The 12966-nt window shown below is 31.7% G+C and overlaps 2 protein-coding genes and 1 long non-coding RNA gene across 3 annotated transcripts in view; 1 reads left to right on the forward strand and 2 right to left on the reverse strand.

The window, feature by feature from the left end:
- LOC109126464 (B2 protein-like) overlaps nucleotides 1–4335 on the reverse strand; it is a 6541-nt gene extending 2206 nt beyond the window's left edge. Inside the window, exons 1-4 of the mRNA XM_019230020.1 lie at nucleotides 4219–4335; nucleotides 4009–4110; nucleotides 3836–3919; nucleotides 74–78 (exon numbers count right to left, since the gene is read on the reverse strand). Of these exons, the coding sequence (XP_019085565.1) occupies nucleotides 74–78; nucleotides 3836–3919; nucleotides 4009–4110; nucleotides 4219–4335 (308 nt within the window). The remainder of the gene's footprint in view (nucleotides 1–73; nucleotides 79–3835; nucleotides 3920–4008; nucleotides 4111–4218) is intronic.
- LOC104711658 lies at nucleotides 8511–9086 on the forward strand. The gene is made up of 2 exons (XR_755376.2): nucleotides 8511–8718; nucleotides 8943–9086. It is a non-coding gene; the product is annotated as an uncharacterized LOC104711658 (long non-coding RNA).
- LOC104711659 lies at nucleotides 9121–10075 on the reverse strand. Its single transcript, XM_019230169.1, has 2 exons — nucleotides 9413–10075; nucleotides 9121–9324 (listed from the first exon to the last, which is right to left on the reverse strand). The coding sequence occupies exons 1-2, from the start codon at nucleotides 9854–9856 to the stop codon at nucleotides 9268–9270; spliced, it is 501 nt and encodes a 166-aa protein (XP_019085714.1). The 5' UTR covers nucleotides 9857–10075; the 3' UTR covers nucleotides 9121–9267.

Consider the following 12966-nt stretch of genomic DNA (forward strand, 5'->3'; position numbering starts at 1 on the left):
AGTCTATTTCATCTCTACTGGCATCAATCCATTTATCAGAATTAACATCCTTCATGGCTTGTGAATAAGAAACCGGATCTTTAATGTTTTCTTCTCCAGATTCTATTTGATAAATCACAAAGTCATCGAAAATAGCAGATCTCCTCGTACGGGTTGATCTTCTTAATGCTGGTTCCTCTTGTGCTTCATGATCATTATTGGCAAGATTTTCATCATGGAGTGTGTGATCATTCAATGGGGTTTCCTCATTGTTTAACGGTTCAACAATGCTAGGAACCCCAACATTCGGAACTAAGGGTAAAGGAATAGCAACCCTAGTTTCCTGAATGGTTATATCACGAACTTTATCACTCCCACTAATCTCACCATTCTCAAAAAATCTGGCATTATTGGTTTCTACTATTCTCGTACTATGGGATGGACAATAAAATCTATATCCTTTAGACTTCTCAGGGTAACCTATAAAGAAACCACTGATCGTTCTGAAGTCTAATTTCTTTTCATGTGGATTGTATATTCTTACTTCAGCTGGACACCCCCAAACTTGGAGGTGTGACAGACTAGGTTTCCAGCCTTTCCACAGTTCAAAAGGGGTCTTCGAAACTGCTTTGCTAGGAACCCTATTCAAAATATAGACCGCAGTACGTAATGCGTCCATCCACAAGGATATAGGTAGGTTAGCATGACTCATCATGGATCTAACCATTTCCATATAAGTACGATTACGCCTTTCAGCTACACCATTCTGCCATGGAGAACCAGGCATTGTGTACTGCGCAACAATTCCTAATTTCTGAAGGAGTATGGCAAATGGTCCAGGATGTTGTCCTGTTTCATTATATCTGCCATAAAATTCACCACCTCTATCTGACCTTATGATTTTCACCTTTCTATCTAATTGCCTCTCAACTTCATTAATGAATGCTTGTACAGCATCCACAGATTGAGATTTTTCATGCAATAAATAGAGATAACAATAACGTGAATAATCATCGATAAAAGTGATGAAGTACTTTTCACCTCCAAAAGTTGGAACGTCAAATGGTCCACAAATATCTGTATGTATGATTTCAAGAAGCTGTGTACTTCTTGTGGCTCCTTTCTTAGTGTGTTTAGTTTGCTTACCTTTAATGCAATCTATACACATTTTCTTATTGGTAAAATCAAGATTCGGAATGACTCCATCTTTTACCAATCTTTTAATTCTTTCATAAGAAATATGTCCTAATCTTTTATGCCACAAGAAATATGAGTCATCAGTACATGTTTTATTTTTAAGTCTACTTTCAGAATACAAGGAGAGATGTGTCTCATAAGGTTGATCAGCCAGTTTTAACATATAAAGACCATCAACTAATATTCCAGAACCAATTCGTTTAGAGTTCAGAAATATATTAAAACAACCATCTCCTTGAGTAGATTTAAAACCAGCCAAATCAAGTTTGCTTACAGAAACTAAATTACGGGAAATAGATGGAACATAAAGAGTCTGATATAAATCTAGACAAAATCCACCATCTAAAATGAGACGATAGGTGCCAACAGCTTCAACTGGTGCCTTGTCTCGATTTCCCATCAGTAAGTAGTTTTCACTTGAATTTATGGTCTGGATCGTAAGGAATCCCTGTACGGAATTCGTTACATGTACATTAGCACCGCTATCAATCCACCAAGTTTTGGAAGAAACATAAGTAAAATTAGATTCGAAAAAGCTTACGGAACCTATAGGATTACCTTTCTTTTCAAACCATTCTCTTCGTTTATGGCAATCTTTCTGAAAGTGTCCAACCTTTTTACAAAAGTTGCACCTATAATCTTTCTTTGCCTTTTTCTTCGGATTAACTTGATCGGAATCGTTCATTGTGGGTTGTGCTCTTTGATGGCTCTTTTTATGCCTAAACCCAACTTTAGGTCCAGCTCCTTGAACATGATGGGAAACTTTAATTCCTTCACGACCAAGTCTAGCCTCCTCTTGGACTAGTTTATTAGCCAATTCATTAGATGTCCACCTTTCATCAATTGCATTATAATTGATCTGAAAGGGTCCATACTGAGGAGGTAGTGAATTTAGGATAAATTGGACAAGAAATGAATCGTCCACACTCATTCCTAAATTCTTTAATTTAGCCGCAAGGTTGGTCAATTCAATGCAATGTTCATGCATAGACCTTGTCTCATCATACTTAATGGTTGTAAGATCTGCCATAAGTTTCCCTGCAAGGGATTTGTCTGCAGTCTTAAACCGTTCTTCTATAGCTGCTAGATAATCTATAGCTTTATCTGCATCTGGAAGGGAAGTTTTGATATTGCTAGCTATGGTCATTTTTAAAAACATCATGCTTAATCTGTTCGCTTTCTCCCAAGCTTTATGGAGAGCCTTTTCTTCCTCAGTACTAATTATAGTTAAGGGATCTGGCTCTTCTTCACGAAGTGCCAAATCCATATCTAGTACTCCTAATGTGAACTCAACTTTCTCTTTCCATTCTGAGAAGTTGGTTCCAGTGAGGATCGGAACAGTAGAGACCATAGATGGCAAATTAGCAGGAAATGATGCTGCGATTTAGAGATATAACAAGCTTTAATTGAGGTTCAAAATTTAAACAACACATTAACAAAAATTATTGAATGCATATGACTTCAAATTATAATGCTCCTGTGGGTAGTCATTATAATATATCCTAATGTCATAGCTTTCAGAAAATTTTTCTTTAATGATGTATCAGATTAATTAAGCTATCTGTGGATATACTTAATTAACTCATGTACAAACATTCTAATAAATTATTGATCATGTTTTATGTCAATAGCCTACCTGTGGGTAGCTAATTAATACATAAACATATCAAAATTTAAATATTTTGGTTTTCTATGTGCATATCATTATATGATAAAAACCATTATGGTTATATCAATTTCTTAATTATGCACATTAAGATAAACCAATCTTTTATACTTATATATATATATATATATATTTATATATATATATATATTAATTTAAACATATATTGTAACTTGAAACTTAAATCATACAAAATTCAAGTGTACAAACATCATAACTTAAAGCCTTAATTTTCAGTTCATTAAACCATAAATCTATTATTCTTAATGGATTAATTAGATGTTCATAACCATAAGCTCTGATACCACATGTTAAACATACTTTTAACATGAACCCCAAGATCTTAAACATCTATATTAATCACATAATAGAATCATAAAGAGGGTTAAAGTAATACCTCCACTCATTGTAGAAATGATGCTTCCTTGAATGGTTTCTTCTTCTTCAATGGCTTGAAGGCTTGAAAAGAAACTCTTAGATGATCTTTAGGTGGAAGATAAGGTTTCTCTCCCCTTTCCTATAAACTCTTTTCTTTATGTGTTGTTTTTGTTCTTGTGATGATTTGTGATGGAGCAAACCATCTATTTATAGGTGGGAAGAGGACCTTACTCCTCATTAGGGTTTTGTCTCATGATTTAATCTCAACCATCCATCATAGTAGAGATGAAGACAATGGTGACATGTGTGATAACAAGTGTCTAGTATTGCTTCAAACACAACATGCAACTTCACACTTGTCCTCTTATAAGCTTTAGCATGACATGTAGCTTAATACTTGTCCTTATAAGCATAAACTTTACATGTAGCTTAACACATGTCCTTTTGGTTCCCAAATGATTAAAATATAACAAACCCAATTAAATAACCTACTAACTATAAGACCACATACATGGGTAAGAAATAATTATTTTCTTACAATCCTCACCTTTTACATGGTACAAGATATTCAAATAAAGACTAAAACAATGCAAATCACTGTGATTTAAGTTTCACCTGAGCCGGGAACCTTGATTCTCCTTTGCACTTTTTGTCTTCCCAAGCAGTAGAATCAATATTAGTACCTCCAAAAGTTGTTGCCTGAACAAGGAATCATGTCACGGAATAATTTAGTAAATGGTAGAATCAAAAACCATTGTTGCGACAGAAGAAGAAGCATGAGAACAAACCTCAAATATGCCATGAAGCTGGTGAGTGGTGTAGTTGTAAAGAAACAAAGGCAATCCAGGTGTTATTGCTCGAGCAGAGTCTCTGTATCTTGGAGGTAAACCTGATCAAACAACATGTATATGAAATGCAGAGTTAAAACCAAGCAAAAATTATATTTACTTGCAGTCTGAATTTCAGTAAAACACTGAGAAACATTGGAGGAACTTAGCGAAGAGGTGACGTTTCATATCCTCCTGCATGGTATCATTGTTGCAAACAAAGATGTAGCCACTAAGAACTTCGTCCTCAAGAATATGTTGTCTCAGTAGTGGATTTTTGATAAACATGGAATAAGATATATATATATATAAACATGTTGAAATTAATGAGAGCAGTAGAAACTACAAGAAACGTTACTATAAGGTTAGACTGTACTTATCTCAATTCTTCTTGTAGAAAACATTTTCCTTCTGAATCTTCCTCTACAAGGAAATTGTCATCTTTGGATCTCTTGACTTATAACTGTTCTAAATACAAAGAACACAAATCTCCGCTCTGGATTTCGAATAGTCGTTGGGAATTTTGATAGAAAGCTTGTTGACAAGAGAAGCCAATCGAAGCGGTTAGTTCGACTTTTACTAGATACCGAATGGCTTTGGGGTATCACATTGATCCGCATATTTTGGAAAAAAGAATAACCCTTTTGGTGTTTGGAGCAGGAGCTGTATTTGTTTGCATTTTATCGTGGAGAATCATGGCCAAGTACAGCTCTCTACACTCTTTTGCTGTGCTTATCTCTGATAATTTTGAGATACGGCTTAGGATTGATTCAGTGGTGGGTCTCTGAGCTCAGAGCTATGACATAGTTTGAGTTTGAATGAATTTACCTTTGCAAACTGTATTGTTTTGCTAAATCTTCATCTTTCTATCAACGTTTGCAAATACTGTTGTTAACTTTGGTTTGTTAATCATGATGTTTAGGGTCTTTAATATTTTGGTCAGGTTTGGGGTTCTCTGTAACAAAAACCTAGGAACATCTATGATAATACGTACCTCAGCCTTCTCTGATGTTATAACTGCTCATCCTAATATATCTCTATTACTAGGTGCACAAGGTTGACGACAAATCCCCATAAAGTCTATAGGATCACCATCTATAGGAATATAGGATCACCATGAGGAATCTCAATACATCTGCCGCCTGATTTTCTCTTCAAGTTATGGGTGCGCTCCTCTGGCAGGATCAGATTTTTCGTGCTTATGTGATGTCAGGTGGTGGCATAACATTCATGAAATTCAAAGCACATCAGTTAGGAACAAGCGTTGCTACTTTCTCGGTTCAATGTTCTGAGAGAAAGGGCCTCGTTAGTGTCCTAGTCAAGAAGAAGAGAAAGGCCTGTGTTTTGTTACATAAAGAAAGGCTAGTATTTCTATTTCTAGTAATGCAATATTGGGGTCTCGTGACCGGAAAGGAATGCTATGGCCACAGGAGCATAGGTTCTTAGGGATGAGAAAGGTGTAGTGTTGCTATAGTAGAAGAGCTTTCTCTTCTATAAATTCAAACGACTAAAGGAGGATGCTTCAAGGTGCAATATGGACAATTGAAAGCATGAATAGCCATCAATATACAGTAGAACCTTAAATTAATAATATTATGATTATGACATTTTATTAATTTATAGTGATATTAAAATTTATCTATAAATTAATAATTTATACTATACTTTTTAATTGTTTAAATTCTTAAAAATTATGAAATTGAGACAATTTTAACAAAATAAGATTAGACTTTCAAATGTTATAAATTTTATGGTTTTGGAATTGAATCTATAATATTTAGAAAATATTATTAACAATAAATTGTATATTATAGAAAATTTACTTATACACATGACATACATAAATTAAAATTTATGAATAGTAATATCAATTTTCGTATTTTATTAGCCTACAAAATTATTAAAATTAATTAATATGGTGCATATCTAGAAATTGAAAACTTAAAAAAATAGATGTATTTAAGACATGTTATAGAGTATTTTTTATGTCCTAAATACATCTAATTTTTTAAGTTTTCATATAGAGATATTAGGACATATACATATAGAGATAAGTTTTCAAATTGTAGAGTAATTTTTTTATAGAGTATTCAAATTTATTTTTGATCACTTTCCTATACATAATGTAAATGCTAACATAATGTACATAGCGTGTATATCGTCGATTTTGGAATCTTCACATCGTATAATACCAAAGGTATGGTTGAAAATTTCTTTGGAAGCTATAAACTCTTGTTTGCATATTTTTTTTAATCCATTTATTGAATTTAGTGATCTAAACAAAATAATAAGAATAACTCGCGAATACAAACAAATATGAATACAAAAACATATGTTCTTCCGAGTTCTGCAGTTAATCGTGCTTGACGTGCTCTCACAGCAGCGAAAGTGATATGGTCGATTTAAAAAATTACGGTTTACGAGAATTTATGATTTAGTCAATAAATATAAAAGATTGTTTTACTTCATTTATTTTATATATTTGTATCATGTTTAAATGATGTATTTTGTTTATGCAAATAATTTGTATCGATTGAAAATAAATATTTGCTTTAATAAATGGAATTGATGTTCATTTACATCACTTACAAAAAATGTTGTATCTGATATGGTCTTAGAAATCGGCAAACTAGTTTTAGTATCTATAGATATCTATAGAAGATATGCTCTCATCACATATTAAGAAGTCATTCGATGTGAGATACTGGAACTTCTTCTTATTTACAAACTAGTTTAGAAACTACTGTAATTTCTTAATTCTCTCATAGATTACCAAATGGATTATTCTAACCAAAATAAACATTTAAGATTCAACAAAATCTTGGCTCTCATATAAAATATCTTTATACATAAAATAAAACAAGAAAAATCAAAGTATAAATTAAATGATACTATATATTAATCCATGTTTATACTGAACAAACTATGTTTCAATTATTCAATGAAATAAAGAGTAAAATAATCATCCTAATTAAGTTACAAAATTAGTTTAACAATATTAGCATCACTTATTTTATTTATTGATGTTAATTTTTGTATCATTTTAAAGTGATGGTAATATAAATAAGTAATACATTGATTATTTAAGTGATGTAAATTCATATATTTGTATCAATATTTTGAAAGAGATGCAAACTGATATTGATTTGCATCAGTTTATATGAACTGATGCCACATAAATCAATAATACTATCAGTTATTACAATTGATGTCAAATTAAAATATTTATATCAATTTTAAGTAATTAGTAATTTAAACTAGTATCATATAATTAGTTATTGATACAATTTTAGTGATACAATTGACCCTTTTTGTACACTTAGCCTCGTGAATCGTGTTGGAGTGGTGGACAATATGTAATCTCCACGATTTGTGTTAGGAATCTTAATTATGCTACATCTCATCCTAGTTCTTTTTTCAACTTCAATTGATTTGTCAAGATATGCTTATTATATTTATCTTGAATTTTATTCTTTCAAGTTTCAACAACATAGCTAAGTGATCATTTGGCAACCCTCCTCCAATATTCTTGACTTTATATACCTAAATGAACTTAATCAAAAATTTGATTAATGTGACATTTGTTCAATTATTTTTACTAAATCACTAAAAAAAGTTAGTTAGAATAATTATATTCAACTCCTCTTCCCACATATTTTTTGAAGTGTAACGTTGACGGTGCTTGGAATGCTCAAAAATAATGTGTGTGGAGTGGGATATGATCTGGTCATTCGTCGATGTGAATGATTTGGTGAGATGAGTTTGGAGCATACCGTAAGCTAATTCGGTGCTTCAAACAAATGTGAATTGTAAACCTTGTGTTGGACTATCTTATACATCCAGGACAGGACTTAGGTTCGAAAGAAGTTATTTCATGTTCGACCATAAATATAGTAAAGACTATTATAGTTGATGGGGATCAGATTACAAGTCTACAACTGACTGGGATCAACCGAACAACAAAAATGCCACTGATCCAACGAAAAGTGTTGACTTTAACATAACACGTACCAGCGCATCCCAGTTCGAATAAACAACTTTTAGCCTGGAACAACATATATATTACCACACAATACACTGTTAAAAAAAACACTCGAGGAGAAATGGCGTAAAGGACATGATCGTACAACTAGTTTGAAGAGACCAAATTAAAAAGATCAAAGATGCCACTTGTTCAACGAGGAGTAGTGTTGACACTGAGATATCACTAAAGTAAAAGCATATAAATATTAAAAAGGTCGTTGGGAGTCTATTCGGAATGTAATTATCTTTCCACTTATTTTAGCTAATGAGAAAGATTTAATTCGGGGACAATGGTGAAACGGACAATTAAGTAAGCGATTGAGCAAGTGTTGTTTTATTTAGTGATCCCTTTTTGCTTTGAGCTCTTTTTGTACCGACACCCATCTATGGATAAAATCTGCGTGACGTATAACTTGCTTGATTAAGAAATGGTAATAAGAGATAGTTTGTTTTCTCATCTTAATTACCTCCCCGGGGAGAAGTATAAAATTGGAACCCTTATGTTATCAGATTCATGCCCTATATACTAAAAAAAGAGGCAGAAGCCTCTATAATCGGCAGCCGCATCTATCCTAATTTATTTACTGGTCTTCGTCGTGTCTGAATCCTCCGTCGAAACCATGTCTTCTGTGGCAAGCAAATTTTCCAGTAAGCAGCTTTCTCTCTCTGTCATCGATATGTAGTATCTAAACTAGTTGATCTATATATCTTGTAGCGTAAGTTACTAGATCTAAACAATTGTATATTTATGATTCAGTTGTTTTCATAGTGAATCTAATCGATGAAGTTTGATCCATTCACAGTTGTAATCGTTTTGTTTTTTTATACTTTCTCATGCATGGTATTGTTTTATTGTTTTTTTCACTTGACAGCGGCTGAGACAGGCGTCTTATATATTTTCCGATCCCTGTTGGTCTCAGTCCTGCGTCTATCTGTGCTAATATTCAATAACTACTAGTATTAGAATTTTCTTGTAAACTATTCAATATTCTATATATTTTCAATATGTTCAAATCTTTTGAAGAGTTTCCAAAATCTTGTTAATCAAAATTACTTTAAATCTTTGTATCACATATAAGATAATGATTACAAAGAAAAAAACAGTAAAAATAGAATCAAAATATTTAATATTCCTCCTCTTTTCTTTCCAAACAATATGCTTGGGACATCGTTCACCCGTTTCCTCAAAATGCTTTCTTATCTCCTCTTTATCCTTTCTCTCCTTCTCAGCCAGATACTTGAGGTAAGCCATACCTAATCATCAATCATCATCATCTGGTTAATCATCAATATTTCACAATTGTTAGTTTAGTTTATTTAAGTGAGGAATACACTAATTAACCTTTTGGACCCTGGGCGAGGAGTTCCCAAAACCAACAAGGGGCAGTAAGCCGTCGATGTTATTCCTTAGATTCAAGAATGAATTAGACGGTGGAACGGAACACGAACCTACATCATAATAGGCCGTAACTCTCCGAGGGTCGTTTGCTTGAGTAAGAGGACGATCCTGATGAGTAGGAGAGGGAACTGACAGTGGAACGTCAAAGTTGCTGGCTGAGAAGTTCTCAGGAAGGAGGTCGCCGTTAACCAACTCGTGCCATTTCATTGGTTCGTCAGTGGTTTCAATGAGCTTGTCAGTGCTTGAATCTACGTAGACGTGCATCAATTGTATTCCACTCTCCATAACCAATTTCATCAAGGTTACATAATCTTGGTCGGAGGTGGCGATGAGCAATGCGGCTGGCTCTTTATGTCGAAGAGCAAAAGAAAGCATGGCCTCCTTCATGGCGATGTCAGAATGGTCACGGTCATTGCCATCTAACACTCGATACAAACAAAATCAATTTGAGATGTCACAACTAACAACAAATTTTTTTTTAATATGGTCACGGTCATCGTCATCTAACATTCAATACAAACAAAATAAATTTGAGATGTCACAACTAACAACACAAAAAAAGATTAATATGGTCACAGTCATCGTCATCAAACATTCGATACAAACAAAATCAATTTAATATGTCACAACTAACAACAAAAAAAGATTAATATGGTCACGGTCATCGCCATCTAACATTCGATACAAACAAAATCAATTTGAGATGTCACAACTAACAAAAAAAAAGATTAATATGGTCACGGTCATCGCCATCTAACATTCGATACAAACAAAATCAATTTGAGATGTCACAACTAACAAAAAAAAAGATTAATATGGTCACGGTCATCGCCATCTAACATTCGATACAAACAAAATCAATTTGAGATGTCACAACTAACAAAAAAAAAGATTAATATGGTCACGGTCATCGCCATCTAACATTCGATACAAACAAAATCAATTTGAGATGTCACAACTAACAAAAAAAAAGATTAATATGGTCACGGTCATCGCCATCTAACATTCGATACAAACAAAATCAATTTGAGATGTCACAACTAACAAAAAAAAAGATTAATATGGTCACGGTCATCGCCATCTAACATTCGATACAAACAAAATCAATTTGAGATGTCACAACTAACAAAAAAAAAGATTAATATGGTCACGGTCATCGTCATCTAACATTTGATAGAAACAAAATCAATTTGAGATGTCACAACTAATAACAAAAAAAAGATTAATATGGTCACGGTCATCGTCATCTAACATTCATCTAACATTCGATATAAACAAAATCAATTTGAGATGTCCCAACTAACAACGAAAAAATATTAATATGGTCACGGTCATCGTCATCTAACATTCGATACAAACAAATTCAATTTGAGATGTCAGAACTAACAAAAAAAAAAAAGATTAATATGGTGACGGTCATTGTCATCTAACATTTGATACAAACAAAATCAATTTGAGATGTCACAACTAACAACAATAAAAAGATTAATATGGTCACGGTCATCATCATCTAACATTCGATACAAACAAAATCAATTTGAGATGTCCCAACTAACAAAGAAAAAAAATTAATATGGTCACGGTCACCGTCATCTAACATTCGATACAAACAAAATCAATTTGAGATATCACAACTAACAACTAAAAAAAGATTAATATGATCACGGTCATTGCAATCTAACATTCGATACAAACAAAATCAATTTGAGATATCAAATCAAACAACTAACAAAAAAAAAAAAATTTGAAATTCAAGCAACTTACTTAGATCGCGAGGAACCCAGACTACATTTAGTTCAGTCATTTCTATGCTAAAAGTGCTTTCTTATAATCTTTGTAGCCATCATAGCAGGAAAATGCCTGTATGACTGCACCATAAACCCTCGTTCACGCATCGTATTTTTGATGTTGTCAATGCAGCGAGAGATCTCAGAGAATCCATTATATATCTATTTTTTTGGGGTAACTTTTGTACATAATATAGTTTGAGCAATGTACCTTTGTTTTTCTCATATAATATACTCAATATATACAAAATATATGTATTGTCGTTTATGTCGTGAATTATGGATTGAATTGTTTGAAATTAAATCTTATAGAAGATCAAAAATAGAATATTATATAAATCGATTGCTACAGAAAAGTCAATGTAATCGGATTCAATTATTATAATTACCATAATCGTCGGACTGAAAATATTAACTACAGCTATATAAATGTATTAGCGTTTTTGTATTGCATAATGTTGGTTTGATTAGGTAGTATAATGTTTTTGATTTTTGAAATCGAATAACAGGGGTGGACAAAAAAAACTTTAATCCAAAAAACCGAACCAAACCGAAATAAATGGTTTGGTTTAGTTATTACTTACTTTTAAAATCTATTTGGTGGTTATATTTATTAACCGAATGGTTTTATAGTTTTGATGAATATTTAGAATATCTATTTATATTTATTATATTATATTTAATAATATTTTATGATTTTTTTTGGGTTTACACTGATTTGAATTATTACTTATATGATGTTTACACTGATTTGAATTTTTTTTGGGTAGTACAAGTAAATCCACTGACATTTTAAATTCAATGGTTTAAAATCAATATTATGACTTATATGATGTTGATACATGTTCTATCTTTATGTATTGACTAGGATTTCACCCGCGGTACACCGCGGGACTAAATATAAATTATTGTATTTTAAATAATAATTTTTAATTTATTTAGTTTTCAAATTCTTAATTAATTAACTTTTGTCTAATTAATTTATAATTTTGTTTACAATTATTTTTCTTCTTCTTACACTTTTATAAAGTTTATAATTTAATTACATTAAATTTGTTATTATATAGAATATAAAATTCTAGATTTGTTTTGTTCTCTAGAATTAAACAGAGGTATATGCCTATATGATATGTTATTTTATATTTTTATGTGTATTTAATTTTTTTTTGAATATTAAGAATGCGTTATAGTATGTGTGATATTTTGTAGTTCATATACTTAATAATTTATAAGTTAATTTTCCAAACTATGATTACAAATCTATAGTATATATGTGATAAACTAATAGTTTTAGTGTTGGTTCTATAGTCTAAACCCGCCATGCTAGGCGGGTCAGACAACATAATTTTAATCCAATATAGCTAATGTTGTAATTTAAAATTTAAAATTATGATATTAACAAATCTAGAAAACAATTTTAATCCAAAATAGCTAACTATAATAACAGCTTTGGTATCTATCAATGAAAGTCATCCTTATGAAAACATGCAATTATTTTTTGTGTGAATTTAACTATTTCATATTAATATTAGAGAATGTAACTTTTTATTATTTTCGTATTTTAAAAAATCAGAATTAATACATTTTAAAAAAATTAATTGAATGTTATATGTTAATTGAAAATAACTAAGTTAATTATTATGTTTCCAAAACTATTTAGTCTCTTACTATAGTTATGTATAACTTAATTACTACAGTGAAAATATTTTC

The sequence above is a fragment of the Camelina sativa genome, chromosome 9, assembly GCF_000633955.1.
Source record: "Camelina sativa cultivar DH55 chromosome 9, Cs, whole genome shotgun sequence".
Classification (NCBI taxonomy): Eukaryota; Viridiplantae; Streptophyta; class Magnoliopsida; order Brassicales; family Brassicaceae; genus Camelina; species Camelina sativa.